This window comes from Phalaenopsis equestris, unplaced genomic scaffold (assembly GCF_001263595.1).
Source record: "Phalaenopsis equestris unplaced genomic scaffold, ASM126359v1 Scaffold000002, whole genome shotgun sequence".
Classification (NCBI taxonomy): Eukaryota; Viridiplantae; Streptophyta; class Magnoliopsida; order Asparagales; family Orchidaceae; genus Phalaenopsis; species Phalaenopsis equestris.
This window is the reverse complement of record NW_018164444.1, coordinates 9,698,365-9,713,089: the sequence shown is the minus strand read 5'-3', so window position 1 is coordinate 9,713,089 and position 14,725 is coordinate 9,698,365. Positions and strand designations below refer to the sequence as shown.

The 14,725-nt window shown below is 35.9% G+C and overlaps 1 protein-coding gene across 1 annotated transcript in view; it reads right to left on the bottom strand.

Moving 5' to 3' along the window:
• LOC110028654 (DNA repair protein recA homolog 2, mitochondrial-like) overlaps nt 1-14,725 on the bottom strand; it is a gene marked incomplete in the record, with an annotated part of 37,482 nt that overhangs the window by 9,227 nt on the left and 13,530 nt on the right. The window contains 3 exon segments of the mRNA XM_020730596.1: nt 3,147-3,542; nt 13,003-13,131; nt 13,666-13,812. Coding sequence (XP_020586255.1) covers nt 3,246-3,542; nt 13,003-13,131; nt 13,666-13,812 — 573 coding nt within the window.

Below are 14,725 nucleotides of genomic sequence, written 5' to 3'. Positions count from 1 at the left end.
TATATATCCTATTCTCATGCATGTGCGCAGGGAAATAAAAAAATTTGCACATACCTCTATTTTTTTATCTCGCCTCACCTAAAAAGAATTAAAAAAGCTATCCTAAAATCATATCCCGTTAAACCCACGCGTGAGCTCTCTCCCCATTACCTCTTCCGCCCCGCAGTGTTTCCTCGAGCCACAAACTCCCTTCTCCTTCTCATGAACTGCTCCTACATTGTCAGCGAAGAACGGCGAGCCTCGTCTCCGTCCCGCCAACCCCGGCCACCGGCACGCCCCCCTCCCCTCGTCTCCCACGACCCCATCTGCTTCCTCTCTGGTTCTCGCGAAGCCTGCCCAGCCTCCTCCTCATGTTCGATGCCGAAGCTCCTCGTCGGCGATGCTCTTCGCCGCCGGCTCCCCTCCGGCCACCGAAGCTCCTCCAACTACCGGCCGAGCATTTCTTCTGCTCCTTGACCAGCATAATCCTTAACGTAGCCAGTTGTCTGACCACCTTCGCCGGATCTCCTTTTCGTCGGTCATCTGCCGCCTCCAGCAGGCCGTCCGCCCCCTCAACATCCTCCACTCAACCCTGATCCTTCCATTTGAGGTGAGGCCCTAGGGGACCGAGCCTACACTTCCTCCCTTTCACGGGGCGATCTTCAAGACGATGTTTGCTCCTCTCAACTCAGGGCACCGGCAACCTCGTCGGCATGCTCTCTTTCAGCTGGAAGCCGCACCAGAGAAGCGATCACTTGCAGAACGGCGACGACATTGCGACATATGGAAGCCCGTCAACCTCTCACCATGGTGCATTTTGGTGGTATTTTCATACACTATGATGATTTATTTCAGATACTTGCATAACACAATTATTTCCTGTTTTCTCAGTGTTTTGTTGCGAGATTTGTCGAAAAGTGGACATCACTCACGTGTTGGCTCTTTTGTTTGCGTGGCTTGTTGCGAGATACGTCGGTCGTGCACTCTCTTGCTCTCACTACCTCCTATCTTTCTCGTTGCATGGCTAATTGCGAGACAAACTGGCGCACATAGCGGACACCGGACGTCGACAGCTTGGAGCAAGCAAAGAAAATGTGTCTGCAACCGTCACGGTGATGAGATCTCCTAACTCCTAGCTGACCCTAGGATTTAGTGGTGTCTAGACGTGTAGGTTCGATCGTTCACACGGGGTACATGCGCCGGCTCCGGCACAACAAAGTACTTATGTAATTGATTGTTGATTTACCTAGAACTAGCCTTTAGGTTAGGACTTCGTGTGCGTGGCCAAACAACCCATACGAAGCTAATTGATTCCCTTTTTGTGAGCTTTAAGTCTTAACTCTGCCAGGTCGGAATCCCAATTTCTCATGGTTTTGACGCTCCTAATCTCTCTTAGAGGGATTAGTTGAGTTTGATCTTAAAAGACGGGAAAAACTTTATAGCTAGTTCATCTTATAAGATCGTCGATGTTCGTAGAGCGGAAAAAGCTTTGTAGTCAGTCTGGTGGAGTTTCCCCTAAGAGAAATCGGAGGGGGAAACCCTCTACACTGCCACGCCAAAGCCGAAGGCAGTGATGTCGCAGATCCAAGTGCGCCAGCCCTAAGTACCTATGCGAGGTCGTTAGGACGAGTTCGACGTGGCGTATAGACCATTTGATGAATTTTGGTGCGTTGATCATATTGCATGTCATATGCACGATCACTTGATCACTTTGGTACTTAGAAGACGGGAAAAACTTTATAGTTAGTTCATCCTATAAGATCGTCGATGTTCGTAGAGCGGAAAAAGCTTTGTAGTCAGTCTGGTGGAGTTTCACCTAAGAGAAATCGGAAGGGGAAACCCTCTACACTGGCACGCCAAAGCCGAAGGCAGTGATGTCGCAGATCCAAGTGTGTCAGCCCTAAGTACCTATGCGAGGTCGTTAGGACGAGTTCGACGTGTCGTTGAGCGGTTAGGTTTCATTGTATGTTTATAGACCATTTGATGCATTTTTGTGTGTTGATTATATTGAATGTCATATGCACGATCACTTGATCACTTTGATTCGACCAACCACCACGTTTCGTTCAACCGATCACTTGCATCATAATGCATGTTATGCATGATCACATTGCATGTCTGCTTGTTCGCATCTGTACTAGATAAGTGCTTACATTTTGCATTTGCATTGGTGTGATTCTCATCAGTGAGGATCACCACTCTCACCTTCGAATCATTGTCTCCTCAGCATACCCATTCGTTCGGGCCGTTGCCATCACAAGATGCCCATCTCTGAGTCACTACCTCCTCTGCATACTCACCTTTTAGGCCGCTGCTGCTACGGCATGCCCACTCTTTTTGAGTCATCGTCGTCACAGCATACTCGCTTTCACCACATGGAGTTGAAAAAAAAATTATTTTAAATATAATAAATTACTTTAATACTATATTCCTTTAACAATAGAACAATTTTTTAGCAAGTCAAACACCCCCTTATTACCTCGTATGAAATAGAAATATGATAATAACTAATTTCAAATGAATATGATTAGTAACTATGTATAATTTACACTTGTTCACTGATAAAAAATTAGAATTCATTTCATAAAAAATATTATTAAACCAATTTTTTATAAAATTTAAATATGATCGTAGTAAATTATTAATTTGGAATTTAATCTTAATTCATTCGAAAAAATAAATAAGTGCGATTAAAAATATATTAATATACAATCTAACCTGAATAATTTACTCTAAACAAAAAACAAAACCCTGAAAAATCTTTGGCATCAACTGTTGCCTTCCTCAACACTTGAAAAACTGAATGCAAATCGAAATGCAGGAGAGAGAGGGAAGATAAGAGGAATAAAGGGAGAAGATGTCTATTGATTTAGATTTTTATAACCCATTTTAGATAGAGCTCCAAGCCTCCAACGCTTTCCAAAAGAGTATGCAGCATGCATTGACTACAAGTGTTGGAATGAAACGCCTACTTCAGTATATATATATATATATAAAGTAGATTATGCAACTATAAATATTAAATTGCATCAGCAGTCAGCATGAAAAATATCACAAGCTTCACAATATATTAAAATTAAAATAAGAGCAGTATAGAGTAAAAACCCAAGAAAGCATCTTCATTTTTCAAATAAGAAGGTACCTGAATGAGGCTGATTCTGCTAAACAATGGCCAGATCTGTACTGGTGTCTATGTAATGGTTTAATTGACTTCCCTTGACGAAGACTTCAGAAGGAATTAAAAGCAGGAATCCGGTTCTGCCAATTCAACCATCTTCAGCTCTTTTTGAAAAAATTGCTTCTTTAACCTGCTTAACAATTTCCTCTGTTACTTCATTATTCTCTGCCAGATAAGCTTCAGCTTCTTGCTTATGTATGAAGAATTTTCGCTCAATCCAGTACCCATCTCCTTTCCTTATTATTATCCCATGATCTAGAGCCATTGTTAAAATTTCAGCTTCTTGGCGAAAACCCCTGCCAAATTCTATCTCCAAATCAACCTTCTTCAAGGCGGGGGCCATTTTATTTTTAATTATCTCAATAGATACGCCAATTCCAGTAATCTGAACAAAGAAATCTAAAGGTTATAGATAAAATATAAAAACTATCTTCAATAAAGTATTCAAGTAAAATGTAGCGAAAAGTTGGAATTAAGATAAACAATATATGATTGAGTTTGGAAATCTTCGTTCTGCTGAGCACAAAATAGTAAAGTTGAGAATCTTCGATCAGATTTATTGAATAATTTGAACATTAATTACTTTTAGAATAAATATAACCAAATGCATGAGAAGTGTGTAAACATGCATAATTAATATTTTTTCTTTAAAAAGCGAATATCTAAAAGATAATATCTAAAAATTGTATTGATTACCAATAATACTTTCATTAACTTAAGCAACCAATAAAAAAAATCCATCCACCTATAGTTTTAATTAATTGCTTACAAAATAGCATATAAAATGGTCAAAAACTCCTGGTATTGTAAGGCTATAGAAAATGAAAGAGATAAAGCAGGAAAAATTGTAATCAAGTAGAAAGCATATTCCAAGAACTGAATTGAATAAAGCCTCAAACATCCATTTGTATAATCGAGGGGTAAGAATTAGGTGAATAACTCATAAAAACTTAATAATCAACAGTAAATTAAGCTGTGGGCTACAATTATCATCGTGGGGAAGAGGTGAAATACAGGACATCAAAATTGAATTTTTAGCATGCTTTACCACTACTGACATTGCAGAATAAATTAACAGAGTAAAAAATTTAGCATTATAATTAAAAAGTGCTACTGTTTTGACGAGTTCAAGATGAAATTATTAGCCAAAAAATTATAGCTGCATTCAACACAGAAGAATATTTTTCAGTGTACGACAGATTATTTTATGAAAATGTTATATTTTATTGTGGATAGCAGAAAGTGCATGCTGGTATAAATAATTATTCAGCAATGGGAAGAATGACCAATAAACTCTTTTGGTAGAATTTAGAAGGTATCCATAAGTTGGCATTCATATGCCCAATTAAAAAAAAACCTTTCATAATGACATCTGGTGCTAACCACATTCTAAAGAATAAACCCTTTGCTATGGCATGACAAAAATGACAAGCAGAAAGACTAAACAAACCCCGTTATACTATGGAAGAACTCCTTTGACAATGGTACCTCAAACATTTTTAAATGTTTTCTAAAACAAATCACATTGCTCAAAAAAATATAAAAATTAAAAAAAACAAACATATTTATTTCTTATTAACTGTTCTTTCAAAACAAAACAAAAAATTATCCCAAAAAAAAGAAGGAAAGGCCGACTAAACTCTTTTGGACAGGCAATATTTAATAGAGGCATTTACATACATACTGCACAACTCTTATGTATTTATATGTCTAGCACCTAAATATTTATATTTACTTTCATGACACCCAAATCTTTAACATCACATCAAAAAAACCAAAGTAACTATCTTTTAAAAGTGAAATTCACCTTCTCATGCATAGATTCATGAACCAAGATGTTATAAATGAAAAGATTAAATGTTGGATGTTAAATATGTAAATACATTAGAATTGTGTAGCAAGTATATAAATTTGCCTATTTAATATTTGACAGATCCCATTAAGAAATCCTTTCATACTGACATGAAGCATTAAACGCTTAATATAATAGGGAAGAATTCCCAAGGCAATGGAATGCTATAAAGGTGAGACTATATTGCCAAAATAGCCAGACTACTTCGTTAAAAAACTAATTTGAATGGTTCACATACCACAAAAAAAAAAAAACAAAGTAAACATAACGCTTCATATAATATATAGTTATTATAAAGTACTAAGAGGCACAAAGGAAATACATCACAGAAAAGGGACCACTCACCAGGTATGAACAAAGGGACTTAGCAAACCTTTGAAAGATAGAACAACCTTAAAAAGTGGAAATCACTTCACCTAAAAGTTTAACATCGAAGGCACCTAAGTTCAAATCTACTTTCATACATGTCTCCTCAAACACAACTCATTAGCCAGCCTGAATAAACAAAGTACAGCAACAGCGGGTTAAAATATGGAGGACAACATAGGCCCAAACCTTGGCTGCTTTTTGTTATCAAATTAAAAACTTCTATTAACCAGAATCAGTGATCTAACTGGAATCCATTTGTCGGAAGTAAATAATGTTTGAAACGAAAATTTATATGTATTATTGACTAAAAATCTGCACACACATTATAAAAGTAAAATGAATACAATATACTATAGCACAATGACATAATCCTACACCACAATATATATGGATTGCCTTTCTAAAATGAAATTTCAAACACTAACACTCACCCTCAAGCTTATGATAAAAAGGAAGGGAATACATCCAAGAGCAATCAAGCCTGTTACATAATAAACAAAAGGGAATACGTCCAAGAGTAAAATGTCAGCCGATTGCTTTGAACTAGAGATATGAAGACTGACAATCTTCTTAGAAAACACAACATCCCGAATAAAATGACAATCAACTTTAATATGTCTAGTTCTCTCATGAAACATAAGATTTTTAGAAATGTGGATGGCAGTATGATTATCACAATTTAGAATAATGGGCTAAGCTATGTAGCAGGAAAATAACTCATAAGAGTCTTTACCCATATCATTTCATATGGGCAGTCGATTATAGCTCTTTATTCAGCCTTGACACCAAATCTTGCTACAACTAGGTTAACACCGATATTATTGGCATATGACAATAGTTCCATATTCAAATGTTCACTTTTGTTATAAAACAGATCTCTAATAGGACACTTTTTATATACATAAGAAAGTGCAAAATAGCCTTCCAATGCTTCATTTTAGAGTTTGCATCTACTAGCTCATCAATTTTGATGGACAAATAGATCAACCCCCTACCAATCTTCAATACCTAGACAGATAATCTTGGTACGGGAGTGTCGTCAAAGCTGCAACCATGAAGACCGATCTCTTCAAGAAAATCAATAGCATATTTCCTTTGAGAAATTGAACACCGTTTTGATTTTTTTAATATCTTCAAAGAATAATTGAACACTACTATACATAAAAGTATGCGGACCAAAGAAAAGTATGCATGATTTTGCCAATCTTGAAAACCTATAATTGAGACAATAGAACGTTCAAAATAATCTTGTAGCCAAGTAAAACAACATAGTTAGAAGCTATTACTTTGAAAATTTGACGGCGGCGATGCTAATTAGAAGAGGCAAATCGATATGACAGTATTTGTCAAGAGAACTAACAAGAAATCGAAAGGCCACTAACCATAAGAGAAGGTTGATAAAATGAAATTTGATGTGCATACCAAAGGAGTAAAATCGCATCTTATTAAGAGATGAGTGAGAAGCCATGATTTATGTGAAGGAGCGTGAAAATACCTGAGTTTTAAAACAATAAAATGGGTGATTCATTTTATGTGTGGAGCCTGATTGGCAGGGAGAAGCGCCTAGAAACGGTGCAGTGGGAAAAGCCCCTGCTCATGGCAGCAGACATCTCATTGCCAAAGCAGGCACCCCAGCGATAGTGGGGCGCCTAAGTGCCCAGCCAAAGGTTCCTAAGCGAAAACCTCTTGCTAGTAGGGGTGCTTAGGCACCCAGAAGACTCGTTTACAACATTCCATAATAGAGCACTCGGAAACTTGCATCCAGGGTGGTTGCGTAGACACTCATAACCGATTTATGTAGTTTGAGACTTTAAGTTTCATGTTTCTTCATCGCAAGAGGTATGTAAGAATATTGTGCAGTGGTGTTGCAAGTTGGTAATGAATTTATGTGACTTCTCTTGTATAAAAGAGAAACAGAGGAATGTTCGTGAGTTTCAAGATACTAGAGAAGTTTGATTGTGGTGTAATCTAGACAATTTCTCCTCATTTCATAGAGAACTTCTTGGTGTGGTATGGCTCCGTGGGTTTTTCCTGTTATTGGATTTTTACATGTTAAATCGTAGTGTTTTTTATGTATTTTTCTAGAATTTTTTGTTTGGGTCATTTCCAAGTATTTTGTTCTGAATCTTTCGATTCGGTGTTCCACATTTATCTTAACCCCATTATAAGTAGTATCAGAGTAGGGCTTTCTGAAGATCTTTAATTAGAGTAGGAGCAATGACCGAAGAATCAAGGTACAAGATGAAAAAGTTCAATGATACAAACTTTGTGCTCTGGAAAATGCAGATTGAAAATTTACTACATCAAAAGAAATTGTATTTTTCACAAGAAGAAATCACCAACAAGTATGAATTGATGACTCTGAAAGAATGGGAAGTGTTTAATGGAACAGCTTTGTGTTTGGCCATATAAATGAGAAAGGTATAAGCTCATTACTTTCTAAGAACAAACTTCGTGGTGTAAAGCCTATAGAGTTAGCTTTTTGTGAAGATTCTCTCTACGGCAAAGGTTACTTTCTCCAAAATTGGGTCAAAAGTAAAATCTAAAATGTTGTAGTTAGTGCATATTGATGCATAGGGTCCTACGCCAGTTAAGTCTACTAGAGATTCTCAATAATTTGTCACTGTTATTGATGATCACACCAGAAATGTATAGATGTACTTCTTAAAATGCAAATTTTATGTGTTTGAGGAGCTTAAGAAGTGGAAACCCGTGATTGACAATGAGACAAACTTAAGGTTAATGTATCTCAGATCATATAATGGTGATGAATATCATGATCAAAGGTTCAAGAGTTATCGTACATAAAAAAAAATCAAGCATTCATTTATTGTTCTAAGGAAACCACAGCAAAATGGTATGGTTAATTGAATAAAAAAATCATCACAGAACGTGCCAGGAATATGAGATTGAATGCAAACTTGCCAAAACAATTCTGAACAGAAGCAGTGAACATTGCAGTCTATATGATCAATCCTGGTCGGTTAGTAACTTTGAATAAAGACTTACCCGAAAAAGCATGGAGCGGAAAATAAATAGATCTATCTCACATGAAGGTAATTGGTTTTTCATCATATATTCATGTTGATGCGGGATCTAAAAGTAAATTTGATTCAAAATTTGTCAAATGCACTTTCATTGAGTATGACTCGAATGAATTTGGGTACAAATATTGGAATTATCAAGTTAAAAACTTTATTAGGAGCAAAGATATGACTTTCAATCACTCAGAATTATCCCTCAGTCACTTTTGAAGACTCCTCCAAATATGTTGAGATAGGAGATACTGGTGATCAAAAAATAGATAAAGAATAGTTGTCCAATGTGGTGAAGCACCTAAAGTTCCTCAATGAAATGCTACTGAAGTCAAGAGGTCCGACTGAGATGCATGACCGACACAGATGTATTCTCCTTTGTACAAGATTTTGTTAATTGATGGTGATGAACCAAAGTGCAATAAAGAAGTGACTCAAGTTGAAGACTCAAAAGAGTGAAAATTTGTCATGGATGACAACATGCAGTTACTAAAATCAAGTCAAGCATGAGATTTGACAGAACTACCAGATGATGAAAAAAAAACGCACAAGCGAATCTACATGATGAAAGAAGAGTCAAATGATAGCAAACGCTACAAGACAAGACTTGTTGTGAAGAGGTTTCTACAAAAAAAAAGAGTAGACTACTCAAAGATATTTTCTCCAATAGTGAAAATGACATCTATCAAAGTTATGTTGAGCTTAATAACAGAGAAAAATTTACACTTGAAGCGGATGGATGTGAAGACTACTTTCTTGCATAGTAACTTAGAAAAAGAGTTGTATATGATGCAACCACAGGGATATAAAGTTCTAGAAAATGAAATTATGGTCTGCAAATTGAAGAAAAGTCTTTATAATTTGACGTAAGCTCCTAGACAGTGGTGCAGAAGTTTTGGCAGGTTTATGTTAGACAATTGATACATGAAGCTTCAAGCAGATTACTATTGCTTCATAAAAAATATTGATAATTGCTATTCCGTGTTTCTAATAAACGTGGACAGCATGTTGACCGCAGGAGAATATATGGAGAAGATAAGAGACTTCAAAGAGCAATTATCAATGGAGCTTGTTTTAGGTCGAACCCAAAAATTTTTCAGTATAAGAATTAACAAGAACAAAAGTGCAGGTACAATGAAGTTATCTAAGCATACTATATTGAGAAGGTCCTTCACGAGTTCAACATGAGTGAGTCAAAGTTGGTTTGCACCCTCATAGGTAATGCATTCAAGCTAAATATCACCAAAATCAGAAGCAGAGCAAGCACAAATGAAAAAAACTGCATGCTTCAGCGGTTCAAAGTTTGATATATGTGATGATATGTACAAAACTTACAGATGCAATGAGAGGGGATATTAATAACTATTCAGTGGTTCAAAGTTTGATATATTTTCTATTTTTACATGCAACCAATAAGACACTTCATTTCGGAGATGCAAGAACTAATCTATAGGTATATAAAGATTCAGACATGATATGGGATATTAATGATAGAAAAAACATAACAGGGCATGCCTTCACTTTAAAGAACACAGCAGTGAGTTGAGTTTCTAAGCTACAGAAGAATATTGCACTATAAACTACAAAAGTTGAGTATAATGCTATAACCAAGGCTATCAAGGAAATGATTTGGTTGTAGAGCTTTATTACTAAATTAAGCATTGAACAACAGATTGAAAAGTTTCATATTGAAAGTATGAATGTTATTCATCTTGCTAAGAACGTCATTTTTCATGTCCAGATGAAACACATTCGGCTAAAATATCACTTTATTTGTTCTCTTCTAGAAGATGATAGATTATCTTTGGAGAAGATGCATACAGCTTATAATCCTCAAGATATGTTGACTGAAGTGGTTTCAATTGAAAAATTAAACCTATGCTTAGACTCAATTGGAGTTCAAGAAGGTTGAGACTGTGGGTAAGTTACACTAATGTATACAAATATGAAGATTGTGTATTTTGGAGATGTGCTTGCAAATCGATCTCCAAGTGGGAGAGTGTTATGTGTGGAGCCTGATTGGCAAAGAGAAGCACACATGAACAATGCAGCGGGAGAGGCGCCCCTATGCCTGGCGGCAACCCAAAGCTAGAGAAGGCGTCCTAGCTTTAGTGGGGCAACTAGGCGCTCAACCAAAGGTTTACGGGCGAAAACCCATCGCCGATGGAGGCACCCAAAAGGCTCACTTCCAGCATTCTGGAACAAAGCATCTAGAAACTCGACGCCTAGGAGTTGAGCATACGTACCTGTAATATATTTATGCAATTCGAGACTTTAAATTTTGTGTTTCTTCACTGCGGGAGGTGCCTGCGAATAGTGTGTAGTGGCGCTGCAAATTGGTGTTGGATTTCTGTGAGTTCTCTTATGTGAAAGAGAAAGGAGATGAGCTTTCAAGAGTTCTAGGAGAGTAAAGAGACTTTAGTGTGGTGTAATCTATACAATATATCCTCATTTCATAGTGAATTTCTTAGTGTGGTGTGACTTCGCGATTTTTCATGTTCTTAGATTTATCCATGTTAAATCTTAGTGTGCTTTACGTATTTTTCTGCAATTACTAGTTTATGTGCTACTATTCAGGTAATTTTTTCTAAATCCCACAAATCAATGAGCAAGCTTTATGCATGTTTAAAGAGTTGGTATTTTAATAGAAAATACATGTGCAAGTCAATAAAAGTAGGCAATCCAAGGTCTAAAGACGAGTGAGGGGCAGATTAGTGATAGTGGGTGTGAAAGCAACAAGAGCCTTAGGTGCTATGGAAGACAAGAATCAAAGTAGCAAGTGTCAAATAAGAGCAGTGAACAAAACACAGATAGAAAGTATAGAAAATAAGTAATGGAAAAAAAAACTCTCAAGAATCTTATTCAATTATTTGTACAAGAGGATATGTATAAATACAACTCCCATGAAAAAATAGGAATACATAAAAAAAAAGGAAAAAATAATTAAGAGTCAGCGATCCCACAAAAAAGCTCGTGAATTGCAATCCAAAGGTCAGAGAAACATGTAACGGTACATAGCCTTGATCAGTATGCATTAAGTTTTTTCCTATACGAGAGTCGTAAACAATCAAATTCAATAATACAAAGCCTTGATTCGTGTCTTAGGCCTTGTTTGAAAGGACATCTAGCCTTCATTCCATTGCAAAAAACGGTTGAAAGAACATCCACTTTTGTTTCTTTAAATGTGTACGTCGCAAAGTTATTTTTTGCCATTTTTGAAACACACTGTAGGCCCTCCGTTCGACCATTTTGGATCGTTGTTACGATGTTTTGGAATGCAAAGGTCCAAAATATCCTGCAAATTGCCTCATCCTCCACGACTCCATCATCCATGTCCATCCATGACTCATCTCTGTCACCTCCGAGAGGTGGATGAAAAAAATGAACAAAGAAGAAATGTAGAAGCACTACGGCCTTTTTTTCTCCTCCCAAGCTTCTCCATTTAGAAACCATTGAGGAAGGTAACCTGTAACCTTTGTCTTTTTCCCCTTCTTCCTACCGCATTCGAGCGCTCTGCACTTTAGCTCTTACTAAATCCCATAAATCTGTGTTCCAAATTTCCAATAGGATTTAATGAATCCTAGATTCAAGGTAAAATGGAGGAAAATCGGATTTCAGATTCTGTAGCCTGCCGGAATTAAAATTTTTATTTTAAAATTCTTATTTTAACAGAAATATATGCTCACAAAGTTCATAGAGTTTGTCGTTGTCCTATCAAAAGCGACTCCCACTTGAACAGATTGGAGGAGGTCGTGCAGAAACTTGATAAAGTTTCAACTAAGTTCAGTACTTTCCTTCCTCTTCTAAAAATTACAAAGCAGGAGCAGCAGCTTTGCAACCATCGTGCAACTGGATCCTTCCTTGGATTTGTTTTCATTGGTCGAGGCAAGGATAAAACAGGTTTTCTAGAAGATGAGTTCATCGTCAGATAAGAACGGATCGCTCGCAAGTGGAGCTAGGCAACGGTGCATTAAGTCCAGCTGATAAAATGAGGTAGGGTTATTAGTCTTTTTATTTAAAGCCTTATAAATTATAGTCACGGGAAATTTTTATATTCAAACAATAATATTACTTAATCAAACTTAAATTTCTAACACAGTGTTTTCTAATGTTGTGTTTAAACGATTTTTCTGAAAGGTGAATCTCCCTCAAATAAGGCCTTAAATTCTTTTGTTGCCTGAGGGTCATAATTAAATAGATCCAAAAATACAAGGTATTGATCCGTGTGACTTAAGTTCTTTGCTATGATTGGAGCAAAAATTCAACAGGAAGCATGCCTACTCATGAGAAAGGGTTCAATGGATGGATTGTTTGTGGGATCAAGTACAAGGTGTCACCGCAAGCGTGGGATTGGTGGGAGGAGCCATATTCACAAGCCAGAAAAGTGGGCAGCCAGGGCTAACTTGGCTCATACCGTGTCAGAGGAGAATTTTTATATATAGTTTATTTGTGGGCCATTTATTTAAAATAGAAGAATGAGTACAACATGTCAAAATAAAATTAAGTTTACATTACTAAAATAAAATTTTCTGCACTAACAAATAACAAAATAATATTCGTTTACTTAATTTTCCCTTTTAAGAATATACCATATCCTGGCAATGTAGCAGTTCCTTTCTTGAAATTCTCATCCGAACAGCTGCATAGAATTTCAAGGCATTTCCACCGCAGGTTACTTCATTTGCCTCGCCAAAAATTTTGCCGGACTTCATTCTAACCTGGAAAAAATGATGCAACTAATTCATTTTAGAGAAACTAATAAATCTAGAAGCTTTATTATGAGAAAAACTAATATCAAATCGATGGAAATTAAATGGCAGTTAACAATATGACAGGCAAGAATATAAAAAGTATTAGTTGATAATTTATCAGAAGATGGAAAAAATTTTGAGAAAAAAAAAATGACATTACAGCTCATGATCAGCATATGAGAATATGGACTTTCCTTCTTATCCCTAAACCCTAGAAGAAGAAGATACCAAACCCTTGGAGAAGAATTTTAATAAAATTATTAGAGAATAAATAAGCGTTTTAAGATTATGATAACAATAAGGGACTTTTCCAGAAATACCTACAATCTAGACTTCACAAAAATCACATGCAATAAAACCAAATTTTCCTCAATAACAAATAAATAATATTCCCCAGACCAGTATCTAAAATCACCTAACCAATAATTTTCTAAAATAAATGCAAAAGCTACAATCATGATTCTGTAAACATTGCTAACATGCTCAAGAAATTGCAGTCACCTGATTAATAAAAATTACAAGAGCTTGGGATAGGCATAAAGAGTGCTGAATCTTGCGAAGTGCTTGAGTCATTAAACGTGATTGCATGTCGACAGATTTATAATCTATCAAACCAAGAAGTTCGCATTCAGGAACAAGAGCTGCTACCTAGCATATATGCAAGACAAATACAAGTTACAGATCGAAGTAAAAAATATTATGGCCGTATTAGAAAGCTAGGAATTTAAGTAAAAGAAAGAGGAATTTACATACATACCATGCAATTTGTATGTATTTATATATATAACACCTAAAGTTTAATATTTAAACTTTTGACATTTTGTGCCATAAATATATGCATGAAAAGGTGCAATCCACTTTTAAAAAGATCGTGATAGTGGTATTTTTTATATGTTGTTAAAATTTGAGTGATATGCATATATAGATATGATAGTTCAGGTGTTAGAAGTGTATATACATAATTATGTAGTATGTATGTAAATGTCCCAAAAAGAAATGTGAAACGAAGGATTCAAGATCAATCCATATGTTTTGGGGATTTCATTTCATTTCCTCAGCTTTTTCTCAATCCAAGCAATTTTTAATATAACTTAAAGAAAAACAGCCAATATAATTTACAAAGATATAGATAATAGAAAATATTATACCATACTCATTTGCATTAACTATAAATGAAAAAAAAAAAAACAATAGCAATGCAAGATGAACCAGTAAATTTGAGGTATGATGCACATGTACTATTAGTTCATGATAAGAGGAAATCTTCTCTAGGCCACATCCTCCATTCACAATTCATAAGCAGCAAAAAAACAGCAATAACATCAAAAAACTTTTAACCATGACTTAAAAACTTTGATAAAAAAATATAGGATTTTAAATTCTTAATGCAATTTCCTTGATAACTTTTACAAAAAACTGCTCAATAAATAAGGTTAAAAATAGGGCTGTCAATTTGGCTTGTTGTTTGTGAACAGCTCGTGTTCGGCTCGTTCGTTAAGCCTAACGAGCTGAACACGAACAAACTTTTAAGCTCGAAATGTAAACGAGCCGAACACGAACA